We start from the raw sequence: 24787 nt of genomic DNA on the forward strand, positions 1-24787 counted from the left end.
ATCGCAGGTCTTTCCAGATGTTGACAAAGTAGAGATGGAGATGGTAGTTGAGTAATCGCTTGCCAGCCCCTAAGTGCAAAGCAGTTTTAATTTCAAAATCCCAGTTTGCTTCCTCCATCTGAAAGACTTATTTTTTCAGCAGTCCAGCCAATGACATCATCATCAGAGCGGGGGTTATGTAATTTAAGGCCACCACACTTCCACGGTGCTTCCCAGAACAGAAAACATCTCCAAAGACGGCTCTCACCATCAGAAAGCCCAGCTGAAGTTGTGATCCCTTTCATTTTGCCTGAGTAAGTAAATGAGCATCTTTTTTTCTCTCTCTTACAAAAGTAAAATAGAAGATCCATATCTCAGAAAAACGTTTCCTTTTACAAATTAAATTGGCAGAGTTTTCAACATTCTTTGGATGTATTTTTTTAAACATAATTTTAAATCAATTTAAGAGACCTGTATCCCATACCTCCTTTGGGTTTTAGCTGCTTTTCCAGAAGAGAGGAGAGAGGACATTTGAAATAAGAGATTATTTCCAGCAGCTGTTTACCGCAAACTCACATGAAACATGTAGAGGCTGAATACAGCCATCAGAGCCCCATGTGGACTCTGACCAGTTACAGTCTACGAATTCTGATTTATAAAAATCAAATTGGTCTCCAAGGATCACTTACAAAATTTCATAACACTAATAGCTGGTTGGGTTATTTGTGGATTGAAAACAGCATCTTATATTGAACAAGGTATTTTATGTCACGTAAATATGGGAGGGAAGGGAGATAACTTCACAGGTTCAACTTTATAAGAAATGTTGTGTTGGTTACTTTGTTAAAATGGAGATAGCCAGAAACAAACATATAAGGATTTTACAATGGTACAACATATTAGACAAAATAAGCCTACTTCTCTACTAAGAGAAATTGTGTTATCTGGCCATTTGTGGTGGAACATGATCAAGGTTTTATGATTTTTTAAATTAGATGAAGCCTTCTTGAAAAATTTAAAAAGGAAAATATAATGAATATTAAATATCTGTTTACTATTCATAAAATATTTAAACTTTTATTTTTTACAAAAATTGTCCTTTGAAAATATGAGTCTATTGTTATATAGATATTCAAAGATAAGGATTACATCATGTAAAAAAAAAATTGAACAATTTTTTGAAGTTTTGATTCTAGTACATTTTCCCTCAACTTTAAACGTTTGAGAAAATCAAAAGGAAATGGAAGAGAAAAATGCATGAAACTGAGGAATAGTTTTGCTAAATGATATGCTATGATGTTATTTTTCAGAACTGCTTCTTGCTGAATTAATAGATGAAAATTAAAGAGAAATTCAAAATAAAAAAACAGTATCTTATGTTGTCACTGGGTTGACATCCTTTAATATCTATGTCTGTATTTCAAATGCCTTTATCGTCACCTCACTGTTGAAACTGGAATTAATTTGAAGGAGGCTATTTTGTTGAAGAAGCAGCACATGACAATGTTTTCGTGTGGGGAACTCAGAAAATACCAGGTGGAAATTACAGAATAAGTCATCTCTAACATATTTGCCCAGTATCACTTGTGAGTTTTTCAGTTAGGATCAAATATGACTAATAATATCAATAGCTGCTGGATTCTGACCACATACTATGTGCCAGGCAAATATCAGAGCTAAAACTCGGAGCAAACAAAAGAAGATTTCTGCTCTCTGGCCAACTTTACATAAACATGGACAGCAGCTGGTAAAGCCCTTCTGAAAATAAGCTCGGCTTGAGCAGACTCACGCTGTGGCTGCAGCAGCCACAGACACAGCCGGGTCCCCTGGGATGGAGGGGGCTGTCTGCTGAGCCAGTCAGATTCGGGCTGAAGTAAGAGGTCTCTGCAGATGGTACAGGTGACAGCCCCTGGTTTTCTGGGCGGGGTGAAGCCTTGCCCCCTGTATTAGTATCCAACTGGGGTTGGAACAAATTAGCACAAACCCAGGGGGTGCCAGTGGTGAAGAACGCGCCTGCCAATGGCAGGAGACGTAAGAGGCGCAGCTTCGATCCCTGGGTCAAAGACTCCCTGGAGAAGGGCATGGCAACCCACTCCGGCATTCTTGCCTGGAGAATCCTATGGACAGAGGAGCCTGGTGGACTACAGTCCAGGGGATCGCAAAGAGTCGGACATGACTAAAGCAACTGAGCACATACGCACGGTGGCTTGAAACAGCACAAAGTTATCTTACCGTTCTGCAGGTCAGAACTTTAACATCAGCTGCAATGGACTCAAGTCAAGGTGTTGGCAGGGCTGGGCTCCCTCTGGAGGCTTTTTCCAGCTTCTAGAGGCCGCCTGTGTTCCTTAGCCCATGGCCCCTTCTCCATCTTCATAGCATCTTCTAATCTCTTTCTGACTCTGACCCCGTCCCCCACCTCCCTGTTTCACTTATAAATGGAACCACTTTCACCTGTGATGACATCAAGCCCACCTCCATAATCCAGCATCTTCTCCCCATCTCAAGATTCTTAATCCCATCTGCAAAGTCCCTTCTTCCATGTAAGGGGACATATCTGCAGGTCCCAGGGACCAGGACGTGAACATCTTTGTGGACTGTTGTTCTGCCAACCCCACATCCCTGGGGTTTGGCCCCAGCTTTGGTCTGGTGGTGCCTGGGCAGCTCCTGCTTCTTGCTACCCTGTGGTCCCTGAGGAGCACACAGGAGCCGGGCCCCATCCACCGCTCCCCAAGGCCACCCTTTCCTGCACTGTCCCACACTTCAGAGGGGACTCAGCCTCCTGTCTCACATGTTCAAGGTGACCTGGAGGAGGAAGGGGAGAGAAGCTAAGCAGAGTGATCAGGGGACTCTCTCGGTGCCCACAACAAACCCCTTCCCTCCTTCCAGCTCCTTCTTAAACCTCTTGGGGGTGAAGACTCCGAGGCTGGAGATGAATCAGAATCCCACTGCCAAGAAACCAGGCCTCCCAGAGCTCAGCTTTCCGAATTTAGTTGCTTAGTTTCTTAGTATGCGGGGTGCCAGGTAACCCCTGAACTGATCCACAGCTCTGAAAAAGCAGTAAAGGGCTCTCTTGATACTTTCTAACCTAGTGTTCCAACAGCAGAGTAGCCCACGTGGAGAGGCTGCTTACACTGGATGGACCAGGATACTTAACATCATCGTTAGTAGTACTACTATTGCTACTGTACTCATCACTGTGATTATTGTTGTTGTGCAGTTTATCACTATTCGAGCCTCATATTGGATGGTTTGCAACCTGCAAGGGGATTCTACAGGCTGGATCTCATTCCATCCTCACCATGACGCTTCATAATAATTGTTGTTACTCCCATTCTACAGATGAACAGAGGCTCAGAGAAGTTACCTGGCTTGCCCCAAATCACAGTTTGGGGGCCCCAGGACCTAAGCCCAGGCTCCCTGACTCCAGGTGTGTTCTCTTTATGGTCACAGCACACTGGGTGAAAGAGGCCTGGACTCTGAGCTGAGCCTGGAAGAAGAGCCATGCATAAAACAGACTGGCTCCCATCACTGGGTGAACCTGGGCAAGTCACTTCTCTTCAGCTCTGTTTGCTCATTTGTACAATGGGCACAGACAGCCATCCTCCTCCCAGGCAAGTTGTCAGGATTGGGCTACCTAAAGCCCAGCACAGCCCACAGATCACCCATGTGGCTGCCAGTGAAGGGTCAGGTCTGGTGCCAGGGCCTCACTCTGCACCCCAGCATCTGGGGAGATGGTGGTGAGGCGATATGCGGGCTTTCCGTGGCACACAGAGCTTCCTCAGCGTGAACAGAGAAGCACACAGGGAGGAATGGCATGACACCCACTGGAGGTTTTAGGAGGCAGCTCCCACCCGTGTGTGTGGTACAAGGGGGCTGGAGGTGCGAGCCTGTGCTCACCAAGTTCCTGAGAAGTCAGGTTTCCTGGGTGTGTGGCTTTCCTGTGGCTACAATAGCAAATCACTATAAAACACTTCCAATGATCGTATTATATTGATGGAGTTATAAAGCAGTTCAATCAAAAGCTATTTTCAAAAAATATGCATATTAAATTACATTGGTTGGGTTGGTCAGAAAGTTCTTTCAGGTTAGAGAAAAACTCAAACTTTTTGGCCAATGCAATATATATGTGCATGCATGCGGGCTAAGTCACTTCAGTCGTGTATGTATATGCATATATACATTCACCAGTGAATTAGTTATATTAATACAGTTATAAAGTGCTTGCGTGTGTGCTCAGTAGCTTCAGTCATGTCTGACTCCGTGTGACCCTATGGAGTGTAGCCCGCCAGGCTCCTCTGTCCATGGGATTCTCCAGGCAAGAATACTGGAGTAGGTAGCCATGCCCTCCTCCAGGGATCTTCCCGAGCCGGGACTGAGCCCACATCTGCTGCATTGCAAGTGGATTCTTTGCCACCTGAGGCACCAGGGAAGCCAGTTATAAAGTAGTTCTAATTAAAAACTATCTTCAAGGACTTTCCTGGTGATCCAGTGGCTAAGAATTCACGCTCTCTATGCAGGCATCCCAGGCTCAATCTCTTGCCAGGGAACTAGATCCCAGATGCCACAACTGAGACTTGGCACTGCCAAATTTAAAAAGAAAAAAAAATCTATTTTCAAAAAAATTATGTATTTAACTATGTATGTATGAATGTATATGCATATATACACACACACTAACAAATTGCTTCAGTCAGTCAGTCAGTCAGTTCAGTCGCTCAGTCGTGTCCGACTCTTTGAGACCCCATGAATCGCAGCACGCCAGGCCTCCTTGTCCATCACCAACTCCTGGAGTTCGCTCAGACTTATGTCCATCGAGTCGGTGATGCCATCCAGCCATTTCATCCTCTGTCGTCCCCTTCTCCTCCTGCCCCCAATCCCTCCCAGCATCAGACTCTTTTCCAATGAATCAACTCTTCGCATGAGGTGGCCAAAGTACTGGAGTTTCAGCTTCAGCATCATTCCCTCCAAAGAAATCCCAGGGCTGATCTCCTTCAGAATGGACTGGTTGGATCTCCTTGCAATCCAAGGGACTCTCAAGAGTCTTCTCCAACACCACAGTTCAAAAGCATCAATTCTTCGGTGCTCAGCTTTCTTCACAGTCCAACTCTCACATCCATACATGACCACTGGAAAAATCATAGCCTTGACTAGAAGGACCTTTGTTGGCAAAGTAATGTCTCTGCTTTTCAATATGCTATCTAGGTTGGACATAACTTTCCTTCCAAGGAGTAAGCGTCCTTTAATTTCATGGCTTCAGTCACCATCTGCAGTGATTTTGGAGCCCAAAAATATAAAGTCTGACACTGTTTCCACTGCTTCCCCATCTATTTCCCATGAAGTGATGGGACCAGATGCCATGATCTTCGTTTTCTGAATGTTGAGTTTTAAGCCAACTTTTCACTCTCCTCTTTCACTTTCATCAAGAGGCTCTTTAGTTCCTCTTCACTTTCTGCCATAAGGGTGGTGTCATCTGCAAATCTGAGGTTATAAATATTATATTGATGGAGTTATAAAGTAGTTCTAGTAAATGATTTTCCCCCAAAATATCTAAATACATACACAAATATAATAGCAAAATGAAACATTTTCTTTATGTTAAACATTACAAAATATTTTAAGCAAGATAATTAGTTTGGGTACATATCTATGTGCTGCAATCAGTTTCTTAGGCTTGTACCTGACTCTCACAGGTCACTGGCATTTTCAAAAGAATGTATTTTTCTTTCAGTATGGTCTTATTATTTTGAATGGTCTCATATAATTGCCTGAATTTTTTCTTCAAATTTTATGGTTAATAAATTGAAATGAAGCACCTTCAATTGTCTCTTCTCTTAGACCAGAATACATTTAATGAAGATGGTCTCTGTTCAGGTGTTGAGGTGTCTGACAAACTCTGAGCAAATTCTGCCAAGCAGAAGCTATTCTCAAGTCTGATACTTTGCATATGGAATTATGTAAATATTTCAACCCAGATATCTTCACAGGTGCCTTAATTTGAGCTCCTTCAACAGATATTTTTAGCACATATCTTCAAATAAGTTGTAGCTACTTGAAAGTTTTGAATGCTTTGTCAAATTCAGATACAGCAAATTATGGGCTTTCTCAATTTCATCTCATTTTTGTGCAGAATATGAACTTCTCCAATTGAAAAGATTCTTCCCACAAATTGAGATATTCCAAAGCTCATTATAGAACTCAAAAATTAAATTTTCTGTGTCATTTGACCTCTTCTCAGTTTGATCATTTTCTCCTTTCCTCCTTTGGCTATACATTTCAATTATTTCCTGCATAAAGCTTCATTTTCACTAACTACGCTCTGCTAAAGCTCTAGAAGCTGTTGTTTGGTGCTGCGTTCCTCATTGATTTAGAACAAATTCAGCAAAAATTCTCAACTCTGCTATAACAAATAGTTGAATAACATTTTAGGGCACTTAGAGTCCACGTCTTCTAAAATTGATTGATGAAGGACAGCAGAGAAAGAAAATACATGCTAAAGTTGTTTTTAATTCCTCATCAACTTCATCACAAAAGTTTGTAGTTCAGTAAGTCTGAACCACAAAACTTATGCTGTAAAACTTTGTAACTCTTGTCAACTATAATGAAATTCAGGGCCCCCCAGGTGGCGCAGAAGAATCCACCTGCTAATGCAGGAGATTCGAGAGATGCGAGTTCGATCTCTGGGTTGGGAAGATCGCCTCCTGAAGGAGGAAATGCCAACCTACTCCAGTATTCTCGCCTGGAAAATTCCATGGACAGAGGAGCCTGGCAGGTTAGAATCCATGGGTTCACAAAAAGTCTGACACGACTGAGCAACTGAGCGTGCACACACACTTAATGAGATTATTTATATGCGATTACACACTGGGTCTGCACTGCAGCTTGTTGGAAGTACATTTCTGCTTCACTGGTCTCTTATTTTAGCAAGAGTATTGTTCTCTCTGGGACACTGGGCCCCACCAAAATGTGTGTGATCATCAGAAAAACACAACTTTCTTTCCAATGTGAACAATTTAAACTGAATTTAGAATAGCATTCACAAAAATGTCCATTGTTTCACTTTGCCAGGGTGAACTTTCATAAGTTTTGGCTTTGATTCCATGAACTGGATTAAAAAATTGAATCGTGATTGAAATTGACTGATTTTTCTGTTTGAAGACAGTTATCAAACTGGCTCCGTTTCACTGCCTGTGGATTTCTTAGGGGGCTTTCTCATGAACCAGCTATCACTTCTATTGTAGTGTGGGTACAAGATAACATGACGCTAAAAATGAGCTGACGTAAAGAATACTTGTCTGCTCTAAGTGAAAAGTCATCCTTCCAGCGTGACCTATGACAGTATCTTCTGCAGTGATAAAGTGGAATTAATGTTTTCAGGCTGATCTTTGAAAAATAACAGTTTCTGAAGTAGCAGCTTTGTGTTGGGTTTCCTTCCGGTCAGAGAAATCGCTAAAGGCCCCCTTTGTGATGTAAGCGTCAATATTTTGTGCAAGTTACACATTCATCATCAATTTCCGAGAGACAGAAGTTCAGGGCTTAAATTGTCATTAAACTTTTCTTGCTTGTTGCTGCCAGAAGGGCTTACTGCTAAATTGAAAAGTATCACCAAATAACAAAATAAATATTTCGCTGTGGATTTATGCCCTGAAATCAGTGATGAAATAAGAGCATTCCTATTATTCTTTATGCTCTAGGTCAGAACTCTTTAAGCCGCAGACATCTTTAAGCCACCTCCTAACCCCTCACTTCCCGTGTCCTCTGCTGACAGGTCAACTGGCAGCCTAGCAGCTGGTTCTCTTCTCTGCCTACACTCTCCCTTGGTGATTTCACCCGGTCCTGTGGCTTTAAATACCATCCATGTGATTACAACTCCCAGTGATGGGGACTTCCCTGCTGGTCCAGTGGCTAAGACTCTGAGCTCCTAGTATTTGAGTTTGAGGGGGTTTGAGCTTGATCCCTGGTCAGGAAACTAGATCTCCCAAGCCACAGTTAAGAGTTTGCATGCCATAATTAAGATCGAAGATCGCTCATGCCACAGCTAAGACTCAGTGAATCCAAATAAATGTAATAAATTTCAAAAACAAAAACAAAAAAACCACCTCCCAAGGATGAGGATGTATCACTCTCTCAGACTTGGTCTCTTAACACCAATCTTGTGTAGCTTACTACCTTGACATCCCCACCTGACGTCCAACAGACAGCTCGCCTCACATGTCCAAAGGTCAAGTCCTGACTGTCCCCCCAAAAAACTTGCCCTGTCTCCACTCCATCATCTCCATCTCAGTTGATGGCGATTTCATATTTCCAGGTTCAGTTTAGTTCAGTCACTCAGTCATTTCTGACTCTTTGCGACCCCATGGACTGCAGCACACCAGGCCTCCCTGTCCATCACCAACTCCTGGAGTTTACCCAAATCCATGTCCATTGAGTCAGTGATGCCATCCAACTATCTCATCCTCTGTCGTCCCCTTCTCCTGCCCTCAATCTTTCCCAGCATCAGGGGCTTATCAAATGAGTCAGCTCTTCGCATCAGGTGGCCAAAGTACTGGAGTTTCAGCTTCAACATCATTTCCTCCAATGAACACTCAGGACTGATCTCCTTCAGGATGGACTGGTTGGATCTCCTTGCGGTCCAAGGGACTCTTAAGAGTCTTCTCCAACACCACAGTTCAAAAGCATCAATTCTTCGGTGCTCAGCTTTCTTCACAGTCCAACTCTCACATCCATACATGACTACTGGAAAAACCATAGCCTTGACTAGATAGACCTTTGTTGTCAAAGTAATGTCTCCGCTTTTTAATATGCTGTCTAGGTTGGTCATAACTTTCCTTCCAAGGGGTTAGCGTCTTTTAATTTCATGGCTGCAGTCACCATCTGCAGTGATTTTGGAGACCCTAAAAATAAAGTCAGCCACTGTTTCCACTGTTTCCCCATCTATTTGCCATTTCCAGGTTCTCAGGCCCAAAATCTAGGCATCATGCAATCCCTCCTTTCTCATGACACATACACAATTGGAAAATCATGGTGGTCCTACCCTTGGAATATTTCTCAAGCCTGGCCTCAGCTCACTGCCTCCACGGCTGCCCGTCCCGGGCTAACGAGTTTATTCACTGAGCTTCCTGTCTCCTCCCACGAGGCTAGAAGCACCTTGAGGGCAGGTAGGTTGGCTGTTTGTTACTGCTTGTCCCAGTGCCTAGAACTGTGCCTGGCATGTAGTGGGTGCTCAGTACGTACTTGTCCAGTGGATGAATGAGTGGAGGGACCCGTGGTTTTGACCTGATGTGAATGGTGCAGCATGTGGTTTTCAGTGTCACAGCGAGAAGGTTGGATGAGGAAAGTCAGGCTCAGAGTCACAAAGCGATTACCTAAGTCTGCAGAGCCAAAGAGATTCTCTGGAGATCAGCTCTCTTATACGGTATCTTATGTTGGATACTGTGAGTTGTGCCCAGCTCAAGATCTCTCAAACATCACTAAGGATAAGCAAGATGATAACAATAGTTAACAGGTAGCAAGTGCCTATGGAGAGCCAGAGACCATTTGAAGCACTGTGCAAATATTAGCTCATCCAAACGGAGGGAGGATTTTTAGGTGTGAAGCCCCAGAAACTCCACATCTTCTACTATTGACTCCACCCTCTCCATCCTACTGGTCCCAGTTCCAATGGACCAACATCTCCACTGGCCAGGTCTCTTCCTTGCTTCATTCTGTCTTCAGCCATCAACCACTGTCTCCTGTCTGCCACTTTCAGGGGGCTGGGCCCTGTATCTCCAGTGCCTGGCAAAGTGCTGGCACAAAGTAGGTGCTCATTAAATATTTGTTGCACTGCTAATCATAATAGTATAGTTGTAAATATGACTCATCCTTCCCTTCCACTGAGTGCTGCCTCTAAACCAGGCAACCAAGTCAAGTGTTCCATAGATACAGTTCTAGACATAATCCCACAAGAAGGATACGATTAGCTCCAATTTTCAAAAAGGAAAATAAAACTCAGGGGGTCTAAGTAGCCCACACCACGTGGTTGTGTCAGGATTTGAACTTGGGGTTCAAAGCCTTGGTCATCTTTTCCTTTATACTCAGAGTTGGCAAGCTTTTTCTCTAAGGGAAAAGTGAAATGTTAGTCATTAGTTGCTCAGTCTTGCCCGACTCTTTGAGACTCCATGAGCTATAGCCACCAGGCTCCTCTGTCCATGGAATTCTCCAGGTAAGAATACTGGAGTGGATAGCCCTTCCCTCCTCCAGGGGATCTTCCTGACCCAGGGATCGAACCCTGATCTCCTGAATTGCAGGTGGATTCTTTACCATGTGAGTCACTAGCGAAGCTCTAAGGGAATGGATGATTAATATTTGCAAGCCAAATGGCCACTGTGGCAACCACTGAACTCTGTACACCCATGGCTGATTCATGTCAATGTACGGCAAAAACCACTACAATATTGTAAAGTAATTAGCCTCCAACTAAAATAAATTAATTAATTTACAAAAAAAAAAAAACACTCTGTAACACAAAAGGTAAATGAATGGGTGTGGCCGTGTGCCTATAAAACTATTTTCCAAAACAGGAGGCAGACTGGATAGGTCACAGATTAGAGTAGGCTGCCTCCTGCGTGATGCTCCGTGTGCTGTTCCTTGCAGGTCACCGTGGATGGCGTCCTGGGCCCTCCTGGAGCTCCAGACTCTCAACCAGAGCCAGCCCCTGCCCCCGAACACCACATCCTGTGACGAAGCTTGGGAAGCCTGGGCCCTGCTGCACAGAGTGCTGCCCACCTGCGTCCTCTCCATCTGCCTCTGCGGGCTGCTGGGGAACCTCTTTGTGTTGTCCGTCTTCCTCGTGGCTCGACGGCGTCTGAACACGGCAGAAATCTACCTGGCCAACCTGGCGGCTTCTGACCTGGTGTTCGTCTTGGGCTTGCCCTTCTGGGCAGAGAACATCCGGAACGAATTCAACTGGCCTTTCGGAGCGCTCCTCTGCCGCCTGGTCAACGGCATCATCAAGGCCAACCTCTTCATCAGCGTCTTCCTGGTCGTGGCCATCAGCCAGGACCGATACTGTGTGCTGGTGCACCCCATGGCCAGCCGGAGGCAGCGGCGGCGGCGGCGGGCCCAGGGCACCTGTCTGCTCATCTGGGCCGTGGGGGCCCTCCTGAGTCTCCCCACATTCCTGCTGCGCTCTGTCAAGGCTGTGCCAGAGTTGAATGTCTCCGCCTGCGTGCTGCGGTACCCCCACGACGCCTGGCCCTTTGTAAGGATGGTGGAGTTAACCCTGCTGAGTTTTCTCCTCCCCTTGGCTGCGATCGTTTTCTTCAACTGTCACATTCTGGCAGCCCTGCGGGGGCGGCGGCAGATCAGCAGGACGAGGTGTGGAGGGCCCAGGGAGGGCAGGACCACCGCCCTGATCCTCACCCTCGTGTCCGCCTTCCTGCTCTGCTGGGCGCCCTACCACTTCTTTGCCTTCCTGGAATTTCTGTTCCAGGTGAGGGCTGTCAGAGGCTGCTTCTGGGAGAATTTCATCGATCTGGGCCTGCAATGTGCCAACTTCTTTGCTTTCGTCAACAGCTGCCTGAATCCAGTAATTTATGTCTTCTGGGGCCAGCTTTTCAGGACCAAAGTCTGGGAACTTTATAAACAATGCATTCCTGGGAGTCTTACTCCAGTAGCCTCGTCTCATAGGACAGAGATCCTCCAACTTTTCTGGCGGAATTAACACAGTGGGGAGCCAGGAAGTGTGGCTTCCTTATCCATTATTACTGACATCATAAATATGGAGAAGGGGGCAACAGAGGGTGAGATGGTTAGATGACATCACCAATTCAATGGACAGGAGTTTGAGCAAACTCTGGGAGTTGGTGAGGGACAGGGAGGCCTGGTACGCTGCAATCCATTCTGTCACAAAGAGTCAGATACGACTTAGTGACTGGACAGCAACAGTAGACTGAATGATGTCCCCACCCACCCACCCACATAACCAGGACCTCATCCCTGGAGCCTGGGAATGTTTATGTGGTAATGGGGACTTTGCAGGCGTGATTAAGATAAGGATCTTGAGATGAGGAGGTTACCCTGGGCTATTTGGATGAGTCTAGTATCATCATAAAGGTCCTTACAAAGGGCAGGCGGAAGTGTCCAAGTCAGAGAAGGTTGGAAGGATGCAATGAAGGGTCCACAAGCCAAGGACTGCAGGCATCCTGTAGAGATGAAATGGCAGGGAAATGGACTCTCCCTGGAGCCTCCAGCAGGAACCAGCTGTGTTGACCTCCTGACTGCAGCCCAGACACACTGCTTTGGAGGCCTGACCTCCAGAACCAGAAGATAATAAATCTGTGCTGTTTTTAATAAGTCACCGAGTTTATGGTTAATTTGTCACAGTGGTAGGAAACAAATTTTCAATAAGCATCTCTTACTGCAATTCCAACTGTCCTTCCAAAATGTTCTAGGTTAACTACCAGGAACAGAGAGATGATATAGCTAGAGATCCTATCTGCAAGGAACTTACAGAGATCAAAATAATTACAGTATAAAAAAAGTAAATGAGAAACCGCATGCAGGTGACACAGACCCGTGCCTGGGGCGTTCAGAGGGAAAGAGGATGGGCTCCTTCCAGGGTTACCAAAATAAAGGTTGCAAAGGCAGTAACCGTGAGCTGAGTTTGACAAGGGGTAGAATCTGATACGGGCGTCCCTGGGGGCTCAGCGGATGCGGGAGACGCAGGAGATGCAGGTTCGATCCCTGCGTCAGGAAGATCCCCTGGAGGAGACAATGGCAACCCACTCCAGTATTCCTGCCTGGGGAATTCCATGGATAGAGGAGCCTGGAGGGCTACCAGTCTGTGGGGTCACAAAAGAGTCGGGCACGACTAATTGACTAAACAACAACAGGAACCTGGTACACGGAGAGAGGGAGGCAGAACCGGGACACACAGGTTGGAAGTGTGGGCTGCAGGTGAAAGAGAATTGAATGCTTCCATGCCTTTCTTGCTGCGAGGGTCCCACTGGTGACCCTGAGAGGGTCTGCCTTCCAGGAGCTCAAGGCAACAGGGATGAGAGTTAGGAAAGCGTCACAGAGCAGGAGCATCTGTTGTCAGGTGAGAACACACGGAAGGGGCGTCCAGCCTCGGGGGCGGGGAGGGAGCCATCCAGAGGGGCTTCCTGGAGGAAGAGACCTAAAATCCCCCAAAGACAAGCAAAATGGGGGAAAGGAGTGCTCTCGAGAAAAGAAACAAATCAGACCCAGAGGCAGGAGGATTCACAGGTTAAGCAGGAGGTGGAAGGAAGGAAGGATGAGGCTGCGAGGGAGGGGTTTGAGGTTTGAGGAGAAGCAGATGTTGGGAGGATCTCTAATGGTCAAGGGCAGGAGGGAAGCATGGAGGTGTTTCAGGGGCTGTGAGCGCCTGGATGGAGGTGTGCATTTTTTCTAGATGATCATTTTGTGTGTTTGTTTTTGGCCGTGCTGGTCTTCATTGCTGCTCTAGGGCTCTCTCTAGTTGCGGCAAGCAGGAGCTCCTCGCTAGTTGCAGTGTAAGGCTTCTTGTGGCAGTGGCTCCTCTTGCTGCAGAGCACGGGCTCTGGAGTGAGCGGGCTCTAGTAGCTGTGGTACACGGGCATAGTTACATCTCTGCATGTGGGATCTTCCCGGATCAGGGTTGGAGTCTGTGACCTCTGCGTTGGCAGGTGAATTCTTAACCACTGGACCACCAGGGAGCCCGCATGCATTTCTCATGTGAATGAATCACTCTGGCCAAGCTCAGTGGGCCCAGGTATGGTGGACAGTGGACTGCTCCAGGGTGGGATTTGTCAGATGGGCAGCCATCGAGTAAGGGTGTTGGGGATTTTGGTGGTACTATGGAAAATGGCTAAATTAGGGAAGTAAATGAACCTAGGAGATGAGGGAAGCAGAGTGACACTGATATGGTTAAAGGACAGGGGTTAAAGGGAGCATCCAGAGCAAGATAGAGGCAGGAAAAATAGGAGGTTGTGGCCACAAAGTAGGAAGGTTTGCACTGAACGTTCCACAGGGGGGACCACCCCAGGATAGCACAAGGATCAAGGGTGGCCATGCGGGCTCCCCTGGTGGCTCAGTGGTAAAGAATCCACCTCCCAATGCAGGGGACACTGGTTCGATCCCTGGTCTAGGGAGATCTCACCTGCCACAGGACAACAAAGCCGGGGAGCCACACCTAGGAGCCCACGTGCCCCAGAACCCATACTCTGTGACAACAGAAGCCACCGCAGTAAGGAGCCTGCACACCACAGCTAGAGAAGAGCCCCTACTCGCTGCAACTAGAGAAAAAGCCTGCACAGCGACAAAGGCCCAGCACACTCAAAAAGTAAATAAATAAGTAAACTTTAATGGAATCTATTAATTAAGACTTCCCTGGTGGCTCAGACGGTAAAGCGTCTGCCTACAATGCGGGACACCTGGGTTCAATCCCTAGGTCGGGAAGGTCCCCTGGAGAAGGAAATGGCAACCCACTCCAGGATTCTTGCCTGGAGAATCCCATGGACGGAGGAGCCTGGTAGGCTACAGTCCATGGGGTCGCAAAGAGTCGGACACGACTGAGTGACTTCATTTTCACTTTTCACTTTCATTAAGATAAGACCAGTGAGGTGAGGGGTGGGCAGTCAGGCAGGCAAGGTGCTAGAAGGGCCTGGGGAGGAGAGGTCATTGGGCCTGGTGCCAAGGACAGTCTCCAAGGAAGGGTTGGGGAGAGGGGATCTCTCCTGCTGCACGAGAAGGAGCTGTCCTCAAGGGACATCAAAGAAGACCCAGGTTCATTCAGGAAATGGCAAGGAGGCAGTGTTCCTGGAGCTTGGTGATGGAGAGGCAGGCAGGGGGTGGGCCGCCAGACCACTATGCCATCAGGGACAGCCCTTTGATTGGCAGCCCAGCTCCTGTTGGCTTCCTAGAGAGCAGAGAGAGAGGTTCAGGGGGCCTGGATTTAGGTCAACAGGCAGGATCCTGCCTCCCCACATATCTACTCTGGACCAGTTTAACAAATATTTCAATTCCATAAAAAGTCCCCAACCTGGGGCTTTGCTTGAGCACTTGGAAGCTCTTGCAGTGCAGAGTCTGCACTCCTTTGTTCATTTGCTGAAGTTTATTAAGCATCTGCTGTTTCCAGGCGCTTAAGGCGGGATCTGAAGCAGGAGACAAGGCCAAGGCACAAGCCTGGTCCTCTTAGGGCTGACCTCCTGGGGCTTCCCCAGGACGTCAGTTCTTTGGAGCTGGGTAGCAGCGCTGCTGCCAACAGGCAGGCTCCCTCCCCAAGGGTGGAGGCTGGACTCAGCCAGCTTGCTTGACTCCAATGCAGTGCAGTTTCTGAGCCCCTGCATAGGACCCAGTGAGCAAAGCCCCAACAGCATAGTGGCCAGAATGGACAGAAGCATCCAGGCAGGCAGGGAGAGCTGGAAAGAGAAAATAAGACCCAGTCTCTCGTGCACTGACCCCAACATGTCCTCTTCTTTCTCGGGCCCTGATTTAAAGTTGAGGCTTCAAAAATCCTGACAGGCTCACGAAAAACAATCCCACATGCTATGGAAGAGCGTGCTGGCCTGAGAAGTCACAGCATTGCTCACTGACCTGAAGTTCAACAGCAGATGGTCAACAGGGGCTCTGATAAGCACAGATGATTTATGGGACGCCTGTCACATTAACCAAAGCACAGTGCTCGCTCCTACAGCTGGGGAGCTGTAGGCCAACCCACTGTAAGAATTCTGTTGTCCTTCTGCTGGGAAGGTCAATTACTCATTTGCAGGTAGAAAAATTCCTACCTGCGTTAAAAGGATCAAGGTTGAGGGAGAAATGAATATTTCTGAGTTCCCATGGCTCTCATTGACGTGCTCACCTGGGGTATTTCACACCTGGGTCCAGGCCCAGGCTCACCTTGTAGGGCTCACACCTGGCATAGCCGGATGAATCAGCCATTCGTCTGATGGGCTTTATCACTAGTGGCTCAGTGATAAAGAATCCACCTGCCAATGCAGGGGACACTGGTTCGATCCCTGATCAAGGAAGATCAGGCAACTAGGAGTCCACGTGCCCCAGAACCCATGCTCTTCGACAACAGAAGCCACTGCAATGAGAAGCCCGCACACCGCAGCTAGAGAGGAGCCCCATTCACTGCAACTAGAGAAAAAGCCCGCACAGCAAGAGACCCAGCACAGTCAAAAATTAAGTAAATAAAAGCTAATGGAACCTATTAATTAAGAAAAGACCCACCCGCCCAGCTCCACGCCCCTGTTTTCTCTCTCTCTCTCTCCTGAAGGGCTGAGTACAGCTTCTTCTCCAGCCCACTTCCAGCTTCGAGCCTGTCCTGTGAATCCACGGCTGCCAGCTGCCCTCCCCTGTGGCATCCATCACCCCAACTGTCATGGAAAATGAGCAGCACTAAGCCCCCCCTAAATCCCAGCCTGAGGAGTCTCCCAAGTGTTGCAATGGACACAGACGTTCTCTTGTTCTCCGGAGATGAGTCACAGGTTTCATGAGGAGCAGGTGGGAAGTTTCCTCCTGTGAACTAGAAGAGGCTTTAAATATCATCAAAATGAGTGCATGTCAAACTGGTGCAATCTGAAAAATTATATGGTCAGCTTCCTGGCTGTGATATCATATCATACTCAGGCGTTACCCATAGTGGGTGGTGAGTAAAGAGTACAAGGGATGTATGAATCTAATAAAAATTTTAAAAAAGAAAATATCATCAAGCTCAACCTCTTTTCACAGATAAGGATGGGTGGAAATTCATTCAGTGATCGGGAAACCCAGCCCCAAGATGGGTGGAAACTTACTCAGTGAGCAGGACTCCTGAAGCAGGGCTCGGTCCAGACCAGGGATGCCCATGAGACTGGGAGGTCAGAGAAAAGGCCTGAGCACCAGGGATCCTACCATCTGAGTTGCCTTGATGGTGGCAGAGCTCCCTGTATCTGGGGTAGTATTTAAAGCAGTGGGCAGGAGGCCAGACTTACTTTCCAGGAGATTTGGGAGAGAGAAGATATCAGAAGGCCATGCCAGTCAACAGAGATGCTGAACAGGGATGTCACGTTCAGGCTGCATTTCAGAGAGATCATTTCACAAGAACATAGGACAATGGCCAGAAGAATGTATCAGTCATCTGCTGCTGCATTAAAAAAAAAAAAAAAGCCCAAACAATGATTTAAAGCAAGCACCTTGGCTCACAGTTCTGCAGCTGACCACTTGGGCTGGGTGCAGCTGGGTAGCTCCTCCTCTGGTCTTGGCTAGGTTCACCGGGCCCACCTGTGGTCAGCAGCCAGTTACCTGGTAGCTCTGCTTCTAGGGGTTGAGTAGGGAGGCGCAGTAGACACAGAGCTGACCTCAGATGGAGTCAAAACCCACAATGGATTAGGTGTAATGAATGACGGGGGGCTGGGGAATACCCCAACTCTGACCTACCCAAACTCAGATGGAATCAGAGCAGGTAATTCATTCAGTGCTTTGACTATACATACTAGTGTCCAGTATGGACACTTAAAGGAAATCAACCCTGAATACTCACTGGAAGGACTGATATTGAAACTGAAGCTCCAGTATTTTGGCCACCTGATGTGAAGAAACGTCTCACTGAAAAAGACCCTGATGCTGGGAAAGACTGAGGGCAGAAGGAGAAGAGGGTGTCAGAGGATGAGGTGGCTGGATGGCATCACCGATGCAATGGACATGAACCTGGGCAAACTCCGGGAGATGGTGAGGGACAGGGAGGCCTGGCATGCTGCAGTCCACGGGGTCGCAAAGGGTCAGACACCCCTGAGCGACTAAACAACAACAACAATAATTGTGTGAGGCATGGGGTGCAGAGTAAATAAGAGCTTTCCTCTCTTCAGAGGGTTCACAGGATGCGGAAAAGACCATCCAGTGCAACCTGTTCAATGTACTGATGGAAAAACTGAGGCCCGGAATGCTTTGCCTGTCGCATGGTGACGCCATCCATGCGGCGTCTGGGGTCAGAGTCAGCTCTTCTCCCGCCATGTCTATTCCTCCAGCCCAGGCAAGTGGCTCCCTGGAAAACACTTCCTGAGAACTCCTTGTCTTTCCAGTGGAATTGCCCTTGCCCAGTGCTGATGGACAGAGAAGGCAATGGCACCCCGCTCTAGTACTCTTGCCTGGAAAATCCCATGGATGGAGGAGCCTGGAAGGCTGTAGTCCATGGGGTCGCTGAGCGTCGGACATGACTGAGCGACTTGCCTTTCACTTTTCATTTTCATGCATTGGAGAAGGAAATGGCAACCCACTCCAGTGTTCTTGCCTGGAGAATCCCAGGGACAGGGGAGCCTGGTGGGCTGCCGTCTATGGGGTCGCACAGAGTCGGACACGACTGAAGCGACTTAGCAGCAGCAGCAGCAGCAGTGCTGACGGAGGTGGTGGGAAGGACAGGAAGTCCTTCTTCACTCTCCTGGGAGAGACATGACTGCTGATCTCCAACAATGCCAGTTCTCCCATCCTTCTGGGAAGTGGGAGGGTTGAATTTCCTCACCCTGTTGGAGTTAAGTGTTGTCTTTGCACTCCTTTGCCCAGTGTGAAGGCAACCTGTGTGTCCCTTCTAGGCAAGAGCATTTCAGAGCACAGCTCTCCTCTCCTCTGCTATAGCAAACCCAGACAGTGGTGTCATTAAGAGGTGGAGTCCATCAGCCCGGATCCCTGAGGGACTACCTACCGACAGCCCTGTGTTAAACATGAGTAAGAAATCTATGCTTGCTGTTTCAAGCCAGAGAGCTGGAGGATGTTTGTTACTGGACCAGAATCCAGCCCATCCTCACTGATTCGCCAGGTTTCAATGAGGAGGGGTTGTTCCCAACTTCTGGGCCTCTTGCCCAGCCCTTAACTCCTCTCTGAGGAAGAAAACTGACTTAGCTTATTGACCAGTTTCAAGAAAAAAAGAATTGAACTTGCATAGCTCAGCGCCCCCGTCCATATTCACTCTTTGGAAAGTGCTGTCTGCAGACGCTGGGCTTCTCTTAGCCATGAGGTTCTGCCCCAGAAGGGGAAACTCAGCATCGCCTGGGCCTGTGTGGGTAAGTCCACCTGACTCTGGGATTCAGAACTAAGAAGCCCACTGTGGCCACACGCCTGAGTGACACTGTCTGATCGAGGTCTTCTCAGAAACAAAGATAACATGGCAGCCCCATCTGCTGACTCTTGTTGCCTCCTTTTGTTCAGAACTGAGACATGAAAACAGGACTGTCCTCAAACCCCAGCTCCTAGTTTCCTGCCCATCCCATACTCCAAGGGACTCAAATTCCAAAAATCTTGGATAAAAACATGGACAATTCAGACTTCCCTGGTACCATGGATAAGAATCTGTCTGCCAGTGCAGGGGACACAGGTTCAATCCCTGGTCCGAGAAGATCCCACATGCCGTGGAGCAACTAAGCCCATGTTCCACAACGACTGAGCCCACGCTCTAGAGTATGAGAGCCATAACTACTGAACCCCAAGCGCCTAGAGCCCATGCTCGGCAATGAGAGAAGCCACTGCAGTGAGAAGCCTGGGCACTTCAGCTAGAGAGTAGCCCCCACTCGCCAAAACGAAAGAAAGCAGACTCGAAGAAACAAAGACTCAGTGCAATCCCCCAAAAATGAAAGCCTACTGTGTATGTCACTTCTGTCTTGTCTGACTGTTTGCGACCCCATGGATGGTATCCCTGGAGAAGGAAATGGCAACCCACTCCAGTGTTCTTGCCTGGAGAATCCCAGGGACAGAGGAGCCTGGTGGGCTGCTGTCTATGGGGTCGCACAGAGTCGGACACGACTGAAGCGACCTAGCAGCAGCAGTAGCAGCAGGATGGTATCCCACCAGGCTCCTCTGTCCATGGGATCTCCAGGCAAGAATACTGCAGTGGGTTGCCGTGCCCTCCTCCAGGGGATCTTTCTGACCCAGGGATCAAACCCACATCTCTTACCTCTCCTGCTTTGGCAGGTGGAGAAGGAAATGGCAATCCACTCCAGTACTCTTGCCTGGAAAATCCCATGGACAGAGGAGCCTGGTAGGCTACAGTCCGTGGGGTCGCAAAGAGTCGGACACGACTGAGCGACTTCACTTCCACTTTCTTCACCACTAGGCCACGTGCGAAGACTGATGCTGAAATGCAAATCTGATTCCTGAGAGTTTCCACAAAACTTCTTGGCAAAGCTGGCGCGAATGTTCTTGACACCAGACACTTAGAGCAGACAGCTCTTGGTTGGGAGGGCCGTCTTGGGCATCGTAGGCTGTTCGGCAGAGTCTCAGGCCTCTAACAACTAGATGCCAGGAGCGCCCGCCGTCCCCAGTATGACAGCCTCAAAGTCTCCAGATGTGACCGAATGTCTTCTGGGAGCAAAATCACCTTCCATCCCCAGCTGAGAACCACATTTTGGCTAATGTGATTCAGTTATGTCGACAATGGCCTCAAGGAAAGGCTAGCAAACTGGGGGGACTTCTCGGAGGGGGAGGACTTCAGCCCTGAAGGACTGAACTTAACAAAGGGAAGGGGAGGGGCCACGGTCCTAGGAAAGCGTGTGCAAAGGGAGGCTGGAAGGCCAGCGGAGATAAGGGGTTGGGGAACGGGTACCACACATGCCACCGTTGGGACAATTAAATCACCAAACAGAGAATCACTCAGAATTGCACACACGGTCAGCGTTTGCTAATCTCACTGCAGCAGAGGCTCTCCTCCAGTCCAAACAGTGACATCAGTTGATAGCAACTAGCCATCACTGATTCTGGCATCACTCCCCAGGGTTGAACAATGAATCCCCCCTCCACCCACACCTTGTAGCTGTTCCTGTATCATTTTCCCTGCATCCCACCATAGCCAGCCTTGTGATGTGCGGGGGTGGATAAGATCAGGAAAGAAGGAGAAAAGGCAGGAATGCGATTCAGTCATAATGAGCAAAATACCACATTTTAAGGAAAGACAGGATCCGGCAGACTCGGCTGAGAGGGAGGCCACTGAGATGAGGAGGGAGGTGCAGGGGCCATGTTGTCTTTATTTAAAATGTTCCTGCTTTGTTCATCATGGGTGTTTTGCATGCATTCTGAGTTTTTAAAAACATTGCATTCTGAAGCTTCTCTGGTGGTACAGTGGATAAGGATCCGCCAGCCAATGCAGGGGACACAGGTTAGATCCCTGGTTCGGGAGGATTCCACATGCTGTGAAACAGCTGGGCCATGCACCATGGCTACTAAATCTGCGCTCCGGAGCCCACATGCCACAACTACCGAGGCCCGTGTGCCTGGAGCCTGCGCCCTGCAGGAAGAGAAGCCACCACACCCGGGAGCCCATGCACGGCAGCCAAGAGTGTCTTCCACTCACTGCCACTATAGAAAAGCCTGCACACAACCACAGAGACCCAGCACAGCCTAACTGATTAAAAAAAACACATGGCATTCAGTTACTATCTTGGTCACTGCAGTGCCTCTGAACACGACCCCCTTCTTAAACTTTGTGCCCAAGGGGAGGACCCCGGCCGCCTCAACTTAGTCCCAGCCCTGAGTAGTGGGATTCGGGGACGGGGGTTGCATTTTCCCAGAGGAATGAATCAGCAGAGAAGCTCCTATTTCAGACTCACTTTTACGTACCCACTCCCCCACCTTGCAAGGAAAACACAACAAAAGATCTTTATCTGAATATAAAGCACGTTTCAATTATCTCAGGTCCCAAATATTCCCTTATCAACTTTCTGTGAACACTGGCAACTTTCACAAGCCCTGGGGATTGAGAGAGGGGCCGGGTGTACTTTATCACCCAACCTGGTATTTACAGGGAGAAATTAATCGTGACATCAAATGACATTTTTATATTCAATTTGAAGTCATGTCCTCGACTAACAGGAAGCTGCCACAGACTAGCCTTGTGAAAGGGTTGGGATAATTAGGACTTTTCCAAAACCTTCCCACTCTTTGTGGGGCCAGGATTTGCTCAGATTCAGCTGGGCTGCGGGGGCTTTGTGGGGCAAATGCAAGAAATCAAAACTCCACTCAGAAGGGGAGCGGGCGCCCCCTGCTGGCCTCCAAGGAGGAGCACTCTTTCCCCAGAAATGTTTCTGCACAAATTTTTAAAGCCAAGTCCTTGAATGGGTTACAGCAGATATGTTCCAAAACGTAACAAAACACGAAATGTGAAGAGACAATTTCTCTTGAGCCCTGTTGGTGGATACTTACGTACGTACAACTTCTACAAAACGGAAATTGGCAACAGCCATTCAAATTTTAAATGGATGTCACATATCATTGATTCGGTGTTTCCCCTCGTTAGTGATCCATCTGTGAGATAAAGTAAGATGGTGCAGATCAACTGAGACAGGCTTGGACCTTGGACCCTTTGCTGCAGTGCTGCAAAACTTGCGTGTGTGCTAAGTCACTTCAGGCGTGTCTGACTTTGTCTGACCCTATGGACTGCAGCCTGCCAGGCTCCTCTGTCCATGGGATTCTCCAGGCAAGAATACTGGAGTGGGTTGCCATGCCCTCCTCCAGGGGATCTTTCTGAACCGGCATCTCTTATGTTTCCTACAGTTGCAAAGCTTACACCAGGAAAAATGTTTCCTTGAGCTACAAAATACAAAGAAACTATATGGGACTAAAAATAACTGCTTGAAAAAAAAAAAAAAACCTGCATGCATGCTATAGGTGGGGCAAATTCTGGACAAAAGATAGAAAAGACGAAAAATTCAACTGCCACTTCTGAGCAAAAACAAGGTGTTGGGAGAAAAATCAGGGTCCTGCGATGCCCCTTGCACATACACCTAAGAGGGGGGCACACCACCTAAACCAGCCCTCCGGCTTGATCCCTGGACACACCCCTACCCTTCACCCCAGATAAGGAACAAGCTTGCCCCCGCTTGAGAGCGAGCAAGCAAACCTGTTGCATGTTTTCACGCCCTCCTGCGACTGCAGGGGCCCCAATAAAGCCTTGCCTGAATTTCTACTGATTGGGGAAGGCCAAGAATCCTTGTCCATGGGATTTTCCAGGCAAGAATACTGGAGTGGGTTGCTATTTCCTCTTCCAGGGGATCTTCCTGACCCATGGATCGAACCCGTGTGTCTTACATCTCCCGCATTGGCAGGCAGATTCTTTACTGCTAGCATCACCTGAGAAGCCCGATTAGTATGAAAACCACTGAGAAACTGAGGTGCAGCCAAGTTAGGGGACTAGCTCAAGGTCAGTCTTTGGGGTAGACAGTGGGCTGAAACCCCAGTTCAGCAAACAGGACATAAAGACTAAAAAGATGACTCAAAATCCGGTATGAAAGATTAAGGAGAGTTTTGAAGAAAATAGTATTTAAAAGAAAACAGGTGGGGTGAGGGGGAAATAAGTAAAACCAGTTTAAACTTAAATAAAGGGAGGTATTTATTTGGCCTTAGAAATGTTCATTATAACATTTCTGTTACATATATGAAGAGAGAATCTCTAACAATTGAGCTATGATATTGATGAAATGAAGTGAAATGAAAGTCACTCAGTCGTGTCCACCTCTTTGCGACCCCATAGATAGTCCATGACAGAGGATGAGAGGGTTGGATGGCATCACCGACTTGAGGGACATGAGTTTGAGTAAACTGTGGGAGTTGGTGATGGACAGGGAGGCCTGGGGTGCTGTGGTCCATGGGGTCGCAAAGAGTCGGACACGACAGAGCAACTGAACTGAACTGAACTAAGATAGTCCATGGAATTCTCCAAGCAAGAATACTGGAGTAGGCAGACAGTATTGATGATACTGATAATGCTTTTTAAATAGCATAGTTTTTTGAGGGGTGCGAGGATTGTGCAGAACTTTTACTAAATGTTAAGTGCTTTTCAAGTCATAGCCTTGAGATCTTCATTGCTCAAAAATAAATAGGTCACATCTGGGCTGACAAAGGCTCACGTTAGGTTTTGGAAGCAACGTTAATACTTGGCAGTGAGCAGTCATGTTTTCCTTTATACCTCAATGAAATCTAAATGTAAGAGAATGTTTTGCCCTCTTCTGACAGCCTTAGAAATTCTTACTGTAAAGATGTGCTAATGTTCATTTTCCTCAGAAAACCCAAAACTGCAAAGACTTTGCCTCCAGCACCCTCCTTGACTTTTATTTCCACATGCTACCCAAGATGTACCCTTCAAGTCAAATTTCCCTGGAACCAGTCAATCCCGAACATCAGGCTGAAAAGCGAACTGGCTTCTCTGGCTTTCCCAAGGCTTCCCTGGCTCTGTGTTTAATGCCAGGAAAGCAGATGTCTGGATGGCAGCGAAAGAGGGGACCAGGTGGCATCTTCATAATCAGGAATTCCAGTTCTAAGACTATTTTGAGTGACTTCTCCTTTCCTTGGCTTCATAAAATGCCACCCAATTTCTCAGAAGCAAGACAAACTGATTTTATACGGAACAAAAGGCTGGAATAATTAGCCATGTCTAATCTGTCTTATATTAGATTTTGACATCTTCTCGGGGGTTCCAAGTTCCCCAAAGTCGAGGACCATATCTTTCATAGGACTTGCCAGGTGACGCTACTGGTAAAGGATCCACTTGAGAATGAATGCAGGAGACACAAGAGATGCAGGTTCAATCAATACCTGGGTCGGGAAGTTTCCCCTGGAGGAGGAAATGACAACTCACTCCAGTATTTTTGCCTGGAGGATCCCATGGACAGAGAAGCCTGGTGGGCTACAGTCTATGGGGTCACCAGGAGTCGGACAAAACAAGCACACACACACACACGTATCTTTCATATCTACCCCAGGGGATTACTCATAGTCGGCATTCAGGAAACAGTAACCATAATATCTAACACTTAGATGGTGCTTACTATGTGTCAGACACTATTCTAAGCACTTGGCATAGGTGAACTCAGAT

General features: G+C 47.7%; 1 protein-coding gene across 1 annotated transcript; it reads left to right on the plus strand.

Annotated features, from left to right (window-relative positions):
• The first annotated feature begins 231 nt into the window (after positions 1 to 231).
• BDKRB1 (bradykinin receptor B1) lies at positions 232 to 11677 on the plus strand. Its single transcript, NM_001109999.1, has 2 exons — positions 232 to 293; positions 10609 to 11677. The coding sequence occupies exon 2, from the start codon at positions 10619 to 10621 to the stop codon at positions 11675 to 11677; it is 1059 nt and encodes a 352-aa protein (NP_001103469.1). The 5' UTR covers positions 232 to 293; positions 10609 to 10618.
• Positions 11678 to 24787: the final 13110 nt, after the last annotated feature.

This window comes from Bos taurus, chromosome 21 (assembly GCF_002263795.3).
Source record: "Bos taurus isolate L1 Dominette 01449 registration number 42190680 breed Hereford chromosome 21, ARS-UCD2.0, whole genome shotgun sequence".
Lineage (NCBI taxonomy): Eukaryota > Metazoa > Chordata > Mammalia > Artiodactyla > Bovidae > Bos > Bos taurus.

Excerpts from the sequence above, each read along its gene's own strand:
- BDKRB1 (NM_001109999.1), top strand. The coding sequence starts at position 10,619 with ATGGCGTCCTGGGCCCTCCTGGAGCTCCAGACTCTCAACCAGAGCCAG.